This window comes from Suricata suricatta, chromosome 13 (genome assembly GCF_006229205.1).
Source record: "Suricata suricatta isolate VVHF042 chromosome 13, meerkat_22Aug2017_6uvM2_HiC, whole genome shotgun sequence".
Lineage (NCBI taxonomy): Eukaryota > Metazoa > Chordata > Mammalia > Carnivora > Herpestidae > Suricata > Suricata suricatta.
The window spans coordinates 38,131,070-38,149,987 of NC_043712.1; the positions used below are offsets into that span (position 1 = coordinate 38,131,070).

The 18,918-nt window shown below is 43.4% G+C and overlaps 2 protein-coding genes across 4 annotated transcripts in view; one reads left to right on the forward strand and one right to left on the reverse strand.

The window, feature by feature from the left end:
- The window catches only part of DDX58 (DExD/H-box helicase 58), a 35,286-nt gene extending 24,214 nt beyond the window's left edge, over positions 1-11,072 (forward strand). For 2 of the 3 annotated variants that reach the window (XM_029921070.1, XM_029921071.1), the window contains 5 exons: positions 915-1,005; positions 3,615-3,785; positions 5,003-5,154; positions 8,555-8,698; positions 10,570-11,072. In XM_029921070.1, coding sequence (XP_029776930.1) covers positions 915-1,005; positions 3,615-3,785; positions 5,003-5,154; positions 8,555-8,698; positions 10,570-10,866 — 855 coding nt within the window. In that variant the 3' untranslated portion in view covers positions 10,867-11,072. Of the gene's footprint in view, positions 1-914; positions 1,006-3,614; positions 3,786-5,002; positions 5,155-8,554; positions 8,699-10,273; positions 10,428-10,569 lie in introns of all 3 variants that reach the window. The other variant, XR_003902132.1, reaches the window with a different exon arrangement.
- A 3,649-nt stretch (positions 11,073-14,721) lies between these two features.
- The window catches only part of ACO1 (aconitase 1), a 68,985-nt gene continuing 64,788 nt past the window's right edge, over positions 14,722-18,918 (reverse strand). Inside the window, exons 20-21 of the mRNA XM_029921072.1 lie at positions 16,537-16,722; positions 14,722-15,557 (exon numbers count right to left, since the gene is read on the reverse strand). Of these exons, the coding sequence (XP_029776932.1) occupies positions 15,444-15,557; positions 16,537-16,722 (300 nt within the window). The 3' untranslated portion in view covers positions 14,722-15,443. The remainder of the gene's footprint in view (positions 15,558-16,536; positions 16,723-18,918) is intronic.

The following is an 18,918-nucleotide window of genomic DNA, read 5'->3' on the forward strand; positions in this document are numbered from 1 at the left end:
ATTGCTGATAACGAATTACCTCAAAACGTAGTGGCTGGTAGTAACAAACATCTGTTATCTTATGATACCTATGCCTCAGGAGTCAGAAACCACTCAGCTGAATGTTTCCAGCTCAGGATCTTACGAGGCTGTAGTCATCTACATGGCTTCTGGCGGGCGTCCGAATCTGTGCTGCTGAGCTCCCTCACGGGCCTTTCCACAGGGTTGCCTCAGAGCATGACAGCCTGTGTTGTCTAGAATGAGTGATCCGAGAGAGACAGAGAGAGTGAGCCTGATACGGAGGTTGAAGTCATTTTATTAGATCAACTTGGAAGTGATCATGTCTGCCATTTTTTAATTCATTAGAAGCATGTCAGTAAGTTCAGTTCATACTTGAGGGGAGAGGATTGTACAAGGATCTGAAGACCAGGGCTGGAGGTCACTGGGGGCCACCTGAGAGGCCACCTACCACATCTTCTTTGGTTTCTTTTATCACGGTTTCATTGTTTTCAGCATATAACTTGTGCACATATTTTGTTAGATTTATACCTAAGTGTCAGCTTTTTAATGCTATTTTAAATTGTGCTTACTTAGCTGCTTGTTGCTGGTGAACAGAAATACAGCTGATTTCTGTGTATTAATTCTATGTCATGAGATCTTGCTAAACTTACCATTAGTTCTACACACTCACTATTCTGAGCATTGTTTTTTTTTTTCATTTAAAAAATATCTTAGAGATTAAACTGTATCAGATTACAACGGTTTAACCGCTATAGTAAGATGGCACAGAATTCCAAAAAGCTTTTATTCTCAGACTTGTCAGTTCGAAAACTGTTTACTAACTTAAAGTTTTTTTCTCTTCTTGCAATAGTTCAGTATTAATACAGATGTTATACAGTGTCCGGCTGATGCTGATAATTGCTTTTGATTTTCAGGCTTTGAAGAAATGGATTGAAGAAAATGCTGAACTCAGCTTTCTAAAACCTGGCAAATTGACGGGACGGGGCAAAACAAATCAGAACATAGGTACTTACCTATAATGAATTAGAGTCAGTATACAATATATGTGAATATTTATAATATATTCAAATTCTTTTTTAATGCTTTTATCGGTCAAGAGAAGTAAAACCAGTAGGAGGTTGTACACACATACATATATACATATATATGTTTATGTGTGTGTATGTGAAACACACATGTTCATAGGGATTTGAGAGTTGGACTGGCAAAGCAAGTCTGAAATCCACAGAGCAGGTGGTCAGGAGCAGACCTGACCTCCACAGGCACAAACTGTTTGGAGTCTCTGAGCTCAGGGACTGATGCCTAAGTTCTCTTTCTAAGGGCTGATTGATTGTGGGTCAGGCCAGCCAAGGATGAAATGTCTTTCACAACTTACATGTCAAGTGATCAGGAACTTTTTAAAAAATGTTTACTTATTTTTTAAGAGAGAGAGAGAGAGAGAACGAGAGCAGAGGAGGAACAGAGGGAGAGGGAGACTCAGAATCCAAAGGGAGCTCCAGGCTCTGAGCTGTCGGCACAGAGTCTGATGTAGGGTTGAACTCATGAACCATGAGGTCATAACCTGAGCTAAAGTTGGACACTTAACTGACTGAGCCACCCAGGCACCCCTGATTGGGAGCTTTAATTACAGCTGCAAATTCCCTTCACAAAAACACCTAGATGGATAACGGGGTACTATAGTTCAGCCTGGCCAAGTTGACATATCAGAAAGCCATCCCAATGCTCAAATGCCAAGAACTTGTAGACATTGCTTCTTCCCGTATGTCTGGTGGGCAAAACCAAAGTTATTTTTTATAATATTGTTTGAGCATGTCACTCTTTTTTTCCAGTTGTCAACCACTGGATTAAAATCAGCTGGAAATAGAAATGTTCTGTTTTTATTTTATTGTTTTTTAAACTATAAATGCTTTTATGTGTATTATATATTTTACAATTAAAAAAAAGTTCAGGGCACCTGGGTAGCTCAGTTGGCTGAGTGTTTGACCCTTGATTTCAGCTCAGGTCATGATCTCACACTTCTTGAGTTTGAGCCCCAAGTCAAGCTCTGTGCTTATAGCACAGAGACTGCTTGGGATTCTCTCTTGTCTTTCTCTGCCCCTCCCTCACTCACTTGTTTACTCTCTCTCAGAATAATTAAATCAGCTGAAAGGGCTAGCCCCCACCTGACACTCTTGTAGCTGTGTTCCCCACCTCAGTAACCGGCAGGGCCTGGTCCTCACTCCGCTCCTCCTGTTTAGTTAGTTTTGTTTATAAGCAGCCCTCCTCCTATTAGTCCACATTCATCACTCTTGTACTTTCCAGGTATACAAAGTTTAAACTTAATGAATCTAAAAAGTAAATTCAGATTTTGAAAATTTAGCTTACCAAATGAAGTCTTAACACCAAATTACGGCACTTGGAATTTAAAGTTCTCTGCAATTTGGCTCTTACATGAGTTGATTTTCAAATTTTGTTATTTCTTCACAAATAGGCACCCAAAACATTTTCTTGTTTATTCATTTATCCATCCATTCACTCATCATCCACCCCTCATCCCTCCCTCCTTCCCTTCTTCTGTCCCTCCCTCTATCCATCATCCATCATCCATCCACCCACATTTGTTTGGAAACACACTCTATACCAGTCATTGTGCTTATCCAAGTGGCCTTCCCCAACCTCCTAAAACTAACTGAGGAGTTTCTCCTTCCAATCCCATAGATCCACTCTGCCTCCATTTCATTGCTTATCCCATTGAATTATAGCTTCCTATTTATATCCTTCTTCTACAAGATCCTTGTAGATAAAAATGGACCTCTTAACTATTATATTTTTAGCTGACAAACTATAATTGCTGAATAAATGTTTGATGAAGAAATGGATGAATAAGTTTAGAAATTAATGAAGTATGGTGTCTGTCTTGGGCATGTTCATTATTCAGTAGAAGATGGTGGTAAAAATAAATTGTTTTGGCCTTAAAATATATCTGAAGATTTTGGCTGTCAACTTTTATGAATTCTATTAACTCGGAGCTGGAGACCATTGAAATTCTTTTTCTTCTTAGCATATCAGTGACTGAGAACTGCACACTGTCAGGGTCTCAGACTTAAATTCAGGCCTGGTTCTGCCAGGCTGTCAGTTTATCAGACCTCCAAAACCCCAAGATCTTCATCTGTAAAGGGGGATTATAACACTTGCCACATCAACTGAAAAGGGCTCTGTGAGGTTCCAGTGAGTAAGTAGTTGTGAAACTGTTTTGTCAGCTGTAAAGTCCTTGACACATGCAAAGGCATTACAATTATCCACTGTTGTTGATAGTTTTGCAAAAAAAAAAAAAAAAGAAATCGATGTTTGTTTTGAGACAACATGACTGAGGTCACATAGCTGGTTAGTCCCCCAGCTAGGATTTGAACTTAGGCAGTCTTGTGGCAGCGTCCACATGGTTAGACACCACCATTATGTCTCTAACACAAGGATAGAAATAGGCCTTACTCCCTAGGGTTGTTTTGACATCATGGATATAAAGCACTTATCGCAGTATTTGGCACGTAATAAGCATTCCATCATTAATGGCTTTTTTTCAAGGGTAAAGTTCTCTCTTTTGGTGAGTTCTAAAATGCCCTCTGACCCTGATGCAGGGATGACACTCCCAGAGCAGAAGTGTGCATTGGATACATTCAAAACTAATGGAGATAATAAGATTCTGATCGCCACCTCCGTTGCTGATGAAGGCATTGACATTGCTGAGTGCAATTTGGTCATCCTGTATGAGTATGTGGGCAATGTCATCAAAATGATCCAAACTAGAGGTGGGAAAAGCTTTGATGTCATTGTTAAGTAACTGCTAATTTGTCTGATTTGTGAGTGTGTCTGTCATTTAGAAACTTACTTTCTACCAGTCATTGTGCTTCTGGCCTTTCTCTTTTACCAACCCTTGGTTGGCACAGTGGACTTTGGTGTCATTGGCCCTAACAGTGACTTACTTGATCAGAATGGGGGGGGAGGTAAAATTTTGACCACTAATACATATCCCATTTTGATTCTTGGTCACAGTGAATACTGTTTAGTTGATCTACATTGGCTGACATTTATGGAAAGATAATTCCCACTTGGATTGAGACTTTGGCAGCCAACATGTGGATCTCTCTCATGGTTGTGCTTGTGGTACTGATGAACCCTGTGTTCTAGAGGACATATTCCATGGGATTCTTCTCTCTTACCTCAACTAGGTGACCTCCTAAATCGCCTCTCTTCCTTTTTCAATTTCCATAACAGCTGCCACTTTACTTCTTGAAAAACAGCTCTGGGCATATCACTTCCCTATATAGAAACTCTAGTAGGTCCTAATTCACATGATGTTAAAAAGTTCAAAATCCAGCACCAACTTATCTTTCCAACCTATTTTCCATTCTTCTCCTTTATTCATTATCCACTCTGCCAACCTGACTTCGTCATTGTCTCATTGTTGAAGAAAGTGGTCATGTACTGATATTCTTCATTTTACCTCTTAACTTCTTCCCCTGATTCCATATTACCTGTTCCCAATTCCCCCAGGTGGCAATAATCTTTGGAATGCACATGATCCTTTACAGTGATAATTCTTACAGTACTTACTATTTCCATTTATATTCTGATGACTGTGAACATGTCTATTTCCCCATTTCCCTGAAGGCTTCTGAGGGCGGATGTGTTCATTATTTGTCTTAGAGTGCTCACAGTGCCATGCCGAGGGTTCCTGTTGGATTGTCTTTAAGGCAGTGTCTCTGGTAATATGGCTGTCTACTCACACTGCACCATGGAGACCCCAAGGAAGCCAGTCTACAGTGGGCTCTTAATTTAACATGTAGTTATAATATTTAGGTATATGCCTGCATTGGAGCCTGTGCTCTAACAGCTCGGCTTTCCTATGAAAGTGGAGTTTGGTGAACCAAAGTGGAATTGTTGGAATACCCCTATGCTTACCTATTCTCAGATTTATCAGAGTTTTAAGTCAAAGGCACTGAATAGAAAATTTGTTTTCTGATAGGCAGAGGAAGAGCAAGAGGTAGCAAGTGCTTCCTTCTGACTAGTAATGCCGTTGTGATTGAAAAAGAAAAAACAAACCTATACAAAGAAAAAATGATGAATGACTCCATTTCAATGCTTCAGACATGGAATGAAGCAGTATTTAAAGAAAAGGTAAGTCTTTTAATCTGTGTTATTCCTTCAGAATCTGACCATCAGTAATAGAACGCGAGCATAGTTGGTACCTTTTATCCTATTGCTCTGAATGTTGCATTAGAACAATCAATTTATACTTAAAATTTTGTCCCAGAGTGAACACTGGAGTCATTCTGCTTTAAGTCTTAGTGAGATTAAAATGCAGATTATTAGTGCTGATACTTGCAGTTCAGTTTTTAGTTAGAAAGGGCAAACAGAATGACCCTTATGTTGGGAGCTCATCTTGAGGACTACACTGTAACAGGCAGGACACCGCCCTTCTCCTTTTCCTCAGACCCTTCTCTCTACCATCTGGAGTCCTCCAAGAAGAGCTCCCAGTGCACTGAGCAAGTGGTAAAATGCTTGTTCTGGCTATGGATAGTAATGTACACTTTGGAGTGGCATTATCTGTTCAGAGAAGCCTCTTGGTAGTAACCTTCATTTAATTGTAATTTCCTTCAGAACCCAGAAGCATGGAACCAGATTGGGGAAAGTTAAGAAACAGATGCACACACACAGACACACACATGCACACACATACACGCACCCCCATGCTTTCTCTAGACCCTTTGTGGAGACTTGAATCCCACATTCGCTGCCACTTAGGAGAGATGTGACTTCAGACAGTTACTCTGTCTCTTAAGGCATTGGTCTCCTCATTCGTAAAGTTGGGAAAGTAGTGGTATTTAATTCACAGGGCAGTTTGGGAAATAAAATGGGGTATGTGCATTGCTCAGCACAGTGACTGGTATAGAGTAAGTGCTCAAAAATGAGTTGTTATGGGCAGAGGCATATGGAAGGTAGACTTGACCTCACAAAGATGAACCTCACATTTCAGTAGACTAACTCCATAGAGTCCATATTTTTAAAAAGTTAGAATCTCTTTTATTAAGACAGTTTTAAGAAGCAGTGGTCTAATACTTATTTTAGGAGATAAAATCACAACTTTATGTCAGTGTTTACTCATTTTTAAAAACATTTCTTCCTAAAGCTTAGAGACTAAAAGATTTAGAAATACTTCTTCCACAGTTTCATTGAGGAGTATGGCAGGGAAATTTTTTAGTTCCTCTTATTTTTCTTCCTGAGTTTTACTGAAGATGGGGGCTTTTCACTGAGCCACCTTCCCATTTTGTAGCAGACGGGGATGTTGGCAATAAGAATTTAAAAACCAGAATAGCTTTAATACCCATGCCGTAATTTTTGTCTCTTCCATGAGTAACGAGCTGCCTGGGCTCCTATGTGGCAGAAGAAACAGAGTAAAAATCTAATGAGGGAGATGGACGCTGGTCCAGATGCAGACATTATTTTGTAGTCAGCGCACCAGGACAAGGAATGGGATGAGGACAAAACAGGTTAAATATCTGTTGAGTTAGACTGTTGAATCACATTTGGGATTCCCCTCACAGCCATAGAAAATGGGCAGAGATGGTGAAAAATGAGAGGGCGTCCTGAACGAGTGTGGCCAGGACCTATTGGTAGCTGGTAATTCTGTGTGGGAGGGGAGTTCTGGCTCCCCACAGGGTCTCCCCTGATATCACAGGCAGGGGATGCCTACCATTTGGCAGGGCTGAGAGTTATGGCTCCCTACCTGGCCTTCTCTGACACCATGGGATGAGAGGGTCAAGGTTGTTATAGCTCTACAAGTGGAAATCTTGGTGCCCCCTTCATCTTTGCAGGCATGGGTAGGAGTGAGGCAAACTTGGTTATCTATCTATCTATCTAGGGGTACCTGGGTGGACTTTGCATCAGGTCACATACTCAGGGTTCTTGAGTTCGAGACCTGCATTGGGCTCTTTGCTGAGAGCTCCAGCTCAGAGCCTGGAGCCTGGTTGGGATTCTGTGTCTTTCTCTCTCTTTGCCCCTCCTCCACTCACAGTCTCTCTTTCTCAAAAATAAAGATTAAAAAATTTTTTTTAATGTTTATTTATTTGAGAGAGAGGCAGGGAGAGAGCATGTGCACAAGTTGGGGAGGGGCAGAAAGAAGGAGAGAGAGAGAATTCCAAGCAGGCCTTGTGCTATCAGCACAGGGCCCAATGCAGGCTTGAACTCATGAACTCTGAGATCATGACCTGAGCCAAGATCGAAAGTTGGACACTTAACTGACTATGCCATCCAGGTGCCCCTAGGCCTATATATTTTTTGTTTTACTCTGTGATGTTTTGAGTAGAACAGCTAATGTCTAAAAGTCTGTGCCTTTCCTGGTCTTTTGGCTAGAGAGAGTAGGCTTCTGTTGAGATATTTTTATCTGTGCCTGTGCCGGCATTTCTGCTTGCTGGTTTCTTCAGCCCCAAGTCTGGATATATAAGGTGAAAAGAAAACCCAGGGAACTCACTGTGTTGTTCTATCAGGTGTTTTCTAGCTGTTTTCCTCTTTTCACCCTTCAGAATCTTCTTAGGTTTATTTTATCTATAATTTCCAGGTTCTTAGTTATACTTGGCCATGTCCTGAGTTTTGAAATAGAATGTAGTCATACTATACATACATTTAACTTTACTGTAATTCAACAGTACTCTCTATGGTTGGAAGGGGAGAGAGAGAAAAGATTTTAGATGATGGGGACTCTTCTGCCTGCTGTTCCATTTAATGGGTTTCTGCCCTAGCAGTGGGTATGGTTATGCCTGAAACAATCAATGGATGTCATATGTTTATTTGTGAGGGATTTAAAAAATTTTGCCAACTACTAAAGTAGAAAGCACGGTTCAGATGACTTTTATGGACATCCTTAGTACTTCATGGGCATCTTTGATGAAGAAATTAAAAGACTAATTGGAGGTTACAGTTAAACACTGATTAAGAATGAAATCTGGCCATTTGTAGGAAAGTGGATGGACCTCGAGGGGGTCATGCTAAGTGAAATAAGTCAGGCAGAGAAGGACAGATACCATATGTTTGCACTCATAGGTCTAACAGGAGAAGAGGAGAAACCTAATGGAGGACCAGGGAGAGGGGAAGAGGGAAAGAGAGCTGGGGAGAGAGGGACGCAAAACTTGAGAGACTGCTGAATACTGAAAACCAACTGAGGGTTGAAGGGGAAGGGGGAGGGTGGAAAAGAGGTGGTGGTGATGCAGGAGGGCACTTGTGGGGAAGAGCACTGGGTGTTGTATGGAGACCAATTTGACAATAAACTACTTTAAAAAAATAAACACTGACTAACAAAGAATTAGGAGAACCATTAAAATGATCTATGGGATTTTTTTTTAAATAAATAAAGCCAGGTACTGTATATTCATGGAAGTTGTGTATGAATGAATGATTATATACATATATATGTGTGTGTGTATATATGTATATATACACACATACATATATATACACGCCTCCTAGTTGTACTCAAATTACACTGACGATGTGGGGTTTTTGTTTGTTCATTTGCATATAGATTCTCCAGATACAGATTCAAGAAAAACTCATCAGGGATAGTCAAGGAAAAGTAGAACCTGTACCTGATAAGGAAAATAAGAAACTGCTCTGCAGAAAGTGCAAAGCCTTTGCGTGTAACACAGTTGATATCAGAGTTGTGGAGGTAAGCAGCCTTTTTAACAAAAAGCACTGGGCTATTTTTTAGCACTAAGTAAGGCTTACTATCAGTAAGATGTTTATAGTAAGACATTATTATTTTTGTTGTTTTCATGGCCACGGTCCATGTATTTTAAAAGAGCCAAAAATGTTTTAATGGGAAACCCTTAACAATAAAGAAGAAGAAGAAGAAGCCACTTAATTAAAATATTACAGAGCCATTAAAAATAATGGTTATGCTAAATGAATGCGGGTGTCCTGGATTCAGTCACGGAACAGATAGTAGTAGAATCTGTAGCTTAGTTAATAGTAATGTTCCAGGCCTAATTTCTTAGTTTTGACAAATGTACTATGGTATGTTAGTATTCGGGGAAGCCGAATGAAGGGTCTACAGGAATTTTCTGGACAATCTGCAATTTTTCTGTAAATCTAAACTAATTCCAAAGTAAAGTTTATCAAACAAAATGATCATGGAGCTTATGTATAATGAAAAACTTCTTACAAACTAATGGTGAAGTGAGAAAAATAACAAGGATACAATATTTTACAATTTTTTGTAAAATTGTAAATTTTGTATTTTGATAAATTTTTTTGCTAGGCCCATAGCAGTGAAAATAATAGCAACAATACCACCATCACTACCAACAACAACCAAAAAAATTTAACGTTCTATAGAAAAAAGACTAGGGGAAATATATGAAAATGTATTACTAGTTTGCAGTGAGACTCTGTTTTTCTCTCTCCTATTTAAAAAAAATTTTTAATGTTCATTTATTTCTGAGAAAGATAGAAAGAGAGCAAGCGAGAGGGATGGGGCAGACACAGAATCCGAAGCAGACTCCAGGCTCCTTGCTGTCAGCACAGAGCCCGATGCAGGGCTTGAACCCACAAACCATGAGATCATGACCTGAGCTGAAGTCAAATGCTTAACCAATTGAGCCACCCAGGCACCTCCCGCTCTCTATTTTGTTTTCTAAACTTTCTTTTCTACAAATCACTTTTATAATGAAAACAAAATATTTTCATTTAAAAAACAGGTTAGTTTTCTATATATTTTTTTCTTAATACTTTAGGATAAAACTTTTGGACACAAAAATGTCTAAAGACAAAAATTGGCTATAACTCATTGCTGCTGATAGAGGGGAGGCTGTTTCAGTTGATGAGTTTTTAGGGTTCTCTGTGGTCTTCAGAAAGCTGAAGTCTCTAATCAGTCCATCTGTTTGTGCGAGAAGCATATCAGGGGAGATACCTGCAAATTCCCAGCCTTTAGGAGTCTGCCGCTTTAGCTGTAAAAGGTCCTTCCAGCTCGTTTGAGCGGTTTTCCTATTGCAATGGTGCTTTATGACTGTTTTCATGAGGGCTGGTGTGTTGGGTCTGCGTCTGTTCTCTACAGTGTGGCCTTTCTGAGGTTTACTCTAAAGGTGACTACAGGCAGAGTCTCGGACTCTTTAGCCCCCCACCCGCTTCAGATCCACACTGACCCTTTGCTGTTCTTCTCTGTCGTGGATTATGCCTGTCACGTGAACTCAGGCTTTGTGGACATCTTCAGTAAATGCTCCCTTTTGTTTCTTAATCAATACAGAGTATCTACTCTCAGAAGTTTGATTGCCTGGAAACTTCTTAGTCCTCCTCTTCATGAGATGGCCCCGGTCACTCACTTGCACCGTCACCCCCCACCCTCCCCTCCACCCATGTAACTGAGAGCCAGGCTGCATGGACTCCAGTCTGGCCTTCAGGTGAATGCCTATTTCCTTCTTACCCCATCTGTAAAATAAGTGGGTTCCCACCTGCTCTTCATCTCAGATTATGGTGGAGTTTTTTAAAGTCACAGTTTTGTACTAGTTTTAATGTTTTGTTATTCAATCCCTTCATCTGTAGGAATGCCATTACACTGTGGTTGGAGATGCTTTCAGGAATTGCTTTGTGAGTAAACCACACCCCAAAGCAAAGAGCTTTGGACATTTTGAGAAGAGAGCAAAGATCTACTGTGCCAGACCGAACTGCAGCCATGACTGGGGAATCCATGTAAAGTATAAGACATTTGAGATTCCACTTATAAAAATAGACAGTTTTGTGGTGGAGGATATTGTAACGGGAGCTCAGAAACTATACACAAAGTGGAAGGACTTTCATTTTGAGAAGATACCATTTGCTGCTAACGAAATGCTCATATGACCTGGGTGTCTCATTCTTCAGCTACAGGGAATGGATGACCTTGACTGCAGAAATTAGCCTCAGTGGGTACAGTCACCTATTGCTTGTACCATTGTGCCGGTGTTTTGTCCAAGGCTTGTATTGAACTAAATTATCCCTTAACTTCACCCTCTGTAATTGTTTTCTACAGGCCAATAAAGCTCTAAGTACTTGGTAAAAATTAAAAAGCCTTCTCTTCCTATCCTTCCCTTCGCAGCTGACTGCCGATGTACACCCAATGGCCACTCAGTCAGTACACATTGGAATGAAGAAGAAAGAAATGTTGCAAGTTTTTTCCATACTTCCCTTTCTTTCCTTTTTTTTCCCCTTTCTTTCCTTAACCTAATAATGTAAACTGACTTTTGCCCTTAATCTACTGAAATTGTTCTTTTCTTTTAATTTTTTTTAATGTTTATTTTTGAGACAGAGACAGAGCATGAGCAGGGAGGGGCAGAGAGAGAGGGAGACACAGAATCGGAAGCAGGCTCCAGGCCACCCAGGCACCCCCTGAAATTCTTAAGACCAGTTGACGCTGGTTGCCAATCCATTGGACACTTCTTAAGCCTTCTCTCTCTTCGATCTCTTTGTTGCTTTGGGCCCTGTTGAGTACTCTGTTCCTGGAAGTCCCTCTTGGCTTTTATTTCTTCTAGCTCTGTCAGTCTTTCCTGTTGATTCGTCTATGCTGATCTCTTAAGTGTTGATAGTTCTAAGGGTTCAATAAGTATTAATATATAAAAGTATAGTAGTCAACTCATTTTCTATGTATCAGCATGTGGCATGTAATCTTAAAATTCTGTAGGACAACCTGCAGTGATGGGAGCATGTAAATGATATAGGACTTTTAAGAAATTGATTTCTGTTTATTGTACATCTTATCGCACTTGTTTCCTTAAACTGTGCTGCCGTTCCCTTTGGCCATCTCAAGCCATTTTGTAGTAATAGTTGATGGTCAACACTTGGACTCTGTTCTCAGGTTCCTCGGATGAAGCTGAGGAGATAAATTTGGCTGTCCTTTCCACTTAAAAAATTAGAATAGGTATTCAAATGGCATTCTTGTGTCACTAAACAAGGTTGGCTGATGCCCCGAGAGCTGGGTGTGGGGTTTTCCAGACATGGGGACAACTGCCTGAGTTTTGCTGCTTCCATGCAGGCCACAGTGTTTTGTGTTCAATTCAGGGTAGGTGGGCTCTGTAGTGACTTATGTATTTTCTAAAACAGATTCAGATTAGTTGTTTGTAACTCACCACGACCATCAATGGCTTAAACCTTCAAACATCACAAAATGTTAATAATACGTACATCTGTGATTGCATAACCCTTTTCAAGGAGCACCTATTTACAGCTAAAGGCTATTTGGTGTCCAAGAGACCACCCAGACGACCCAAGTCAACCCTGACGTTCAATGGGGCACCATGGTTCAGCCACCTCATTCTCCATTTGACCTGATGAGCATCTTGCTGCCAGCCTGCCCCTCAAGTGAGTGATTTACAGCCTGCAAGGTCATTGTGTCGGTTCTGTGCTAACAAGGCCCACTTAACCCAGCGGTCCCCAAATACACCGACCCTGCAACCTTTTTGTTCATGGGACCCCGGTGACATCCTATAGAAACAGAAGAGCAGGTATCCAGCCCTGACACAGACTAGACACCCAGAGCCACGTTGGAATGTTAATTTCAGGATCATAACCAGTAACTCTTTTATTACCCTATGTAATAAAACTATACGGCTTCACCCAGCAAATCTGTACTTAACACATGGGCCTCAGTTCTTGGGATACGAATTATTAAAACTCTCACAACTATCAGTTACAATTATATAATCTTTGTTCATGGTAATTAGGCTGTTGGGGGAACGAAAATTACTTGGGTGTTGAATTCTGTTTGTGGTCATGACATTTAACAGCTTCCTCAGAAAGCAGCCATGGGACGTCAGTTTCTCTTTTCCAGAAGTGATTTCTCTGTTGCTCTTGCATATCCCTGTCTTCACATAACCTTGAAAGGGAATCTGGGCCAAAAATACAGTTCTCCATTTTGGTGACTTCAAAAACTCCCAGTTTTAGCTTACAAGATACTGGAAGATAAATTTCTAAGTTCACAAACTATTAACTGATAGCCCTGAGCTGCTGGAGACCACATTCCCTGCACATGGAACAGCCCAGAAGAAGAAGGCTATTGGAGATGGAAGGGAGGAACCGAGGGAGATGATGGGGGAGAGCCGGGTCTGAGTCACCAGATCCAGTCAAGCCTAGGGCCACGGCTACCTCTGTTCTTCAAGTTCTATGAGCCAATTATTTTTATTACTGTTAATATTTTTGCTTAGCCAGTTTGAGTTGTGCTTCCGACATTATAACTAAGAGCTGTGACGAATGCACAGCTTTCCCTCCACCTTGTAAAGGCTGCCCCAGAGCCAAAGACACATGCACTTATTTTCTGCATTCGAGAAGTGTGCCGGCTACCTCAGTGTGCGCACCAAAGACCGCACGGTTTCCTAGCCAGCAGCGGGCATGATGGATTTGGAAAGCTGTAAGAACCAAGGAGATGAGACTCCCACGGAGAGGAGGGAGGCCCGGCAGCAGCATACTTGGATTTGGCAGGGAGACTGGTGCCTTCCTGAGGAACTAGGCCAAGGGAGTTTACTTGTTCAGTCTGGCTGTGGCCAAGGGTGTGACACTAGGCAAGACATTTTATTACTGAACAGGCCAGCGGGTGTGTTTGGCGGCAGAGGAGCCCGGAAGTGAAGGGACCCCATTCTGGAAGCCATAGCCACAAGAATGTCTCTGCATAGCCCCTGAATGCGGGGAGCCACACAGCTCCCCAGGAGCTCAGTCATGGAAAGCTGAGGTCTGTTTTCTCATGCTTTGTGTTTTTATGTTAGGATTGATCCTTATTTGAAGGTCACAGGCTTTTTTTATACAACAAGGTTCTAATTTTTTTCTTAGGAGCACAGACTAGGTAGGTCCCAGGACCTCAGAGGCAGGGATGCTCAATAACCTGTCGTGTCCCTCATCTCGGAAGAAGTAGAGATAGGACTTGATTCTGGGTGTTCCGATGGCCAGGCCACATTCCCTGAGTGCCAGAGCTGAGGTTTAAAATTCATTACACGGAGACTAACCTGTGAGGTGTAAGGTGCCCTGTTATGGACTGAATGTGTTTCGTGTCCCACCCCCCACCCCAAAATTCTACGTTGAAGCCCTAACCCCAGTATGTCGCCTTAGAGAGGAATCTCTAAGGAAGTGATTAAGGTTAAGTGAGGTCAGTGAGGTGGGGCCCTGATCTGATAAGTCAGTGTCTTTAAAAGACGCCAGAGAGCCAGCTCTTTCTCCCTCCCCTCATACATGCATTAAGGAAAGACTGGGGGGGACACAGCAATGAGGTGGCTCTCTGCAAACCAGGCAGGAAGCTCTCACGAGAAAATGAATTGGCTGGAAACTTGATCTTGGATTTGCAGCCTCCAGAAAGGAGAAAACACATTTTGTTTGAGCCACCCAGCCTATGATATTTTGTTATGGCAGTCGGAGCACACTAAGACATGTACCCCAAAATGATGTCAGTGATGACAATAAGAACATAAACTATAGGACATGAAAAAAAAATTATGATTTGCTCACCATACTTACATTATCGCAGCTACTACCTTGTCTGCTCCCAACCTGGGCAGAGAAATCCTGGTTCCCAAACTCTTCCATTTCCCCTGGATAGTATGGATAGGGTTGTAAAAGCAGGAGAAATTAAAAGTCGCCCAGGCATCAGGATGTTGGCAGCCTGAGACTCGCTTTGCTCTAAATATGCCCAGAGTGGAGTCTCACATACCACAGAATTCAATTCCAAAGTCAAAAAGGTTTCCTTGAAAATAGATTTAATCTTATTCAAATTACAAATGTTCTAAGTCTCTCTCCAAAGCCACCTCCAAAGTCCTCTTCTTGACAACTGAGAAATTTTCTGGGGAAAATTTTTGAAGAGAGTAGAAGAAAAAAAAAATCACAATTTCTTTAGTGTTGATTCATCCAAAGGTACATAATCAAAAAATGTCAGTGTCTGATCTGAGGGGTCTGGATCATGCGCTCTGAAGGAAGAAGGGTGCGGGGGAGTCGCAGTCACCACTGGGATCCCAAGTGTGAGAAAGTCTACCCAGGTCGGGCAATGCTGGCAAACTATGCATAGGGAAAGGTTTCACCGAGGAGAACAGAACCCAACAGGAAAGAGGACAGTCGACGCCATCTGAGAAGACTTACTGTGTGTCCAGCTGAACATTAACAGGTTGAGAGTGAAAAAAATCAACATCCTGTGAGAAGTTACTTTAAGGAGAAGCTCACTTCTCCCTTTCTGGCACTACTGACAGCGCCACCTCTCTAGCTTCCAAATTCTAGAAAAAGAGCCAAAAGATTCACAAAAATAGAGAATGTAGAAACTGCTCGTTTTGTGCCTGGAGGGAAGGCACCAGAACACGTCCGTGCTCACGTGCAAGGCAGCACCCGTGTGGGGAGGCGGGTGCTCTGCACCAAGGGCCCAGCTGGCCCGTGGCGCTTCGCTCCCTCCTGGTGCAGCTCCAAGTGCAGGTGACCTACTTGGCCATCTTGCGGATCATGTAGTTGAGGATGCCCCCGTTGTGGAAGTAAGCGAGCTCCACGTCGGTATCGAACCTCATGATGGCCTGGAAGGTCTTTCCAGTGTCCAGCTGTGGCGACAAAGCAGCAGAGGAGAATCAGTGAGGGAGGAGGGTAGGCAGCTCCGTCCGGAGCGGCTGCTGCGTGCTGTCCCTGGCTCCAGCCCAGACCCGGGAAGTCAGAGGCTGCCCGTGGACAAGCCCCCAGCCGACTTGTCTGCATAGGGAAGCCCCGTGGAAGAGGAGTGATGGTCGTGATGGGCACCTGAGAACCAGGTTTCACGGGGCAGCAGCTATTAATGATGTTCTGGAAGGTATTTTCTTTTAAGTCCATTTATTTTGAGAGGGAGAGCGAATGAGCATGTGAATGGGGGAAGGGGTCAGAGAGAGAGAGAGAGAGAGAGAGAGAGAGAGAGGGAGACAAAGAATCCTAAGCATTTGATGTGGGGCTCAAACTCATGAACCATGAGATCATGACCTGAGCCAATATTAGATGCTTAGCAGATTGAGCACCCAGGTGCACCTGGCTGGTATTTTCTAAACTCTGGGAGCTGTGGGTCAGGAGAGATCTCATTAAGGTTGTCCCAGAGGCAACACTGGGTACTTGGCCTCACCTCATGTAGGGAGCGTCATATTTACCTTTGGGCTAATCAAAGTCTGGGGTGAGGCTCAGGGATGGGTGTGTCTGTTCACATTTTGGTAATAAAAAGGTATTTGGGGGGTAATGTGAAAACGTCCTGTCATCGAGCTTCCCCCACCCCTCTCTGGGCTAAGGGAGACTGGGCGGCAGAGGAAACAGCAGGGCTGGCTGGGGTTGTGGGGAGGTAGGGAGTGATGGTGACCGCACCATCAACAAACAGTATGTGATCAGTCAACAGGTGCCGTGCCCCCATGTGGTGAGAACGGGAGCCAGCAGAATTCTAAGCCTAACGCAGTCCCACGGAGTGATTTTTTCCTTCCAAATTTCCTTCCACTCGTTTCCTTCTGACCAGATCGATTATAAACACACGGCTCTGTTTACTTGGGCCAGGGTTGGAGGGGCTCTGCTTACCTTGACCTGCACTTTCATTCGGGGTTTGAGGTTTTCTGGAATGATGATCGTGTATCGTTCTTGCCCGGTGAGTCCCAGGGTGGCTGCAGTCTCCCCAGGGAGATATTCGAGGGGAATCACCCCCATTCCCACCAAGTTACTGCGGTGGATGCGCTCGTAACTCTCTGCCAGGATGGCTTTGATTCCCTGAGGAGCCAAGAGAGTACTTTGGACACAGCTCCAGTTTTCTTTAGCTACGGGGAAACTTTATGAAAGGCTCCTTGATTCAAGTCTTCTCACACCTAAATTCTTTGTAAGCACCAGCGGGTTGTTTACATAAAGTTGTTCTCTAGTTATAAATAACACAGGAGCTAATCTGAACTGACTGCCTACAAGGTACAGACGGTGTGCAAGCACTTGAATGGATTCTCTCCTTCCACCTCTGGCAGCTCTGGGAGGCAGAGGCCATTACTGCCCCCCCTTTACCCACGCAGTCAGCCGAGTATCTAGTATCTGAACCCATGCAGTCTGACCACTCCCTTAGCTGCTCTGTGATACAACATCTCTTAGCAAACTTCCATTGTTATCTGGAATCCACATCGCAAAACAACAAACATGTTTTCTTCTAGTTCCCTTGAATTTTGCTATTATTATAGGTGCAGACATGAAAGATTTAACCAAAAAAAGCAACTTTAAGAACATACTACAGAGAAAGTAAATGATGTGCTGCTTTTACAATTACTGTTTCAAGGACCGAACTGCACTGAATACATCTTGATATTAAGGCTTCCTATAAAGTACATTGTATTGGTAAAATATAACTGGCGATACATGAGTGATCAATAAGCCAGGGTCCTTAGTTAACTACAACATCCCATCTTAAACATTAGTTCATTATAATATTAAGATACCCCTAAAAGGTCTCTTAATATGTAGAGTATACTTTTTTTGAGGGGGGAGGGGCAGCAGGAGGAGGAGGGAGAGAATCTCAAGCAGGCTCCACACCCAGTGCAGAGCCCAACTCAGGGCTCCTTCTCAAGACCCTGAGATCATGACCTGAGCCGGAACCAAGACTTGGACGCTTAACTCACTGAGCCACCCTGGTGCCCCTGTAGGGTGCGCTTTTAAGCCCCCTGCATGAGGATCATTTGGAGAACCTGTTAAAATGGCAGGTTCTTCAGGCACTGCCCCAGCTACTGCTCAGGACCTCTTGCAGGGAGCATGGGCTGGGAGGAAGCTAGTGATTCTTGTGAGTTGTGAGAGCCTTGGGCTTAAAGCACTGGGGCTCGAACTTGGCCGCATATTAGAATCACCAGGGCAGGCTTTTAAAATGCCCACGTGCAGGCCTTTCTCCTGACCAGTGAAACCAGAATCTCTGGGGATGAGATCCTGGCATAGGTATTTTTAAAAATAAGTGTACAAGGGAAGAACAGGTTCTTCGGAGCAGCAGACACCCTGTCTGGACTTACGTGCACATGTGTTTACTAGGAAGGGGAGTGGTGCTGTGCACACGCCTGGCTCCCGGTAAGGGCCACACAGCACTTCAGACTGCAGTCATCTGCCCCCGCTGCCGGGGGAACAGCCCTACCGGGGCACCAGGGAGGCTCAGTGAGCGGAAGGACAGCACTGCTGAGCTGGCCGGCGCGGGCTGCCCGAACCCGGAGCCCTTCTGTGCGGAAGTCTAGGCTCTTGGGAGCCCCTTGCGTCCCGGTTCTCTTCCCCTCCGCCAGCTCTTTCATTCTACCACCTGCTCGCTCCCAGCCCCGCTCCTAAAATCCTTTCCTCTTCTGTCATTTCTCTGGTTCTCTTGAACAGCTTCTTGAAAAGGCAGACTTTAGATATATTACCAAGTAATCAGAGAACATCCTCTCCACCCCTTCAAACAGAGCAAAAGGATTGAAACAAACCAAACCAAACCAAACAATAGGTGTGATGTTCAAACACATGATCCTGGACGTCTGGAGGGCAGCCTGCCAGACACCACATTCTTTACTGTGCTTGTGGGTACCAATTTATTTAGTGCTTCCCAAGGCTTAATTTGCTGGAGCCGTAACATTTGGATTGACACAGGCAGTTCACCCAACCCTGAGGATTAAAGTTGAGCTGCAAGGCTCTTCCAGCACATAAATGCTCAGGAGGTAAAAGCTGTCCGCTCCCTGCACGGCCCCTCCCTGGGGATGCCACCAGCGGGTCAGGCCCTGACAGGGTGGATGGTTCTAAAGAGCTGCCTGTGATTCCCGGCCAGTGAGAAGCGACTGTAAAACGTGCGCGCGCGTCTGTCCAGAGCACAGACTCCTTCCTTCTCCCTTCCATGAACCTCCCGACGACACAGCATCAGCCGCCCGGCTTACAGCTCGCCTGGGATGGCTGCCTGAGAGAAATGTTCAGTCCTCAACCTGAGTA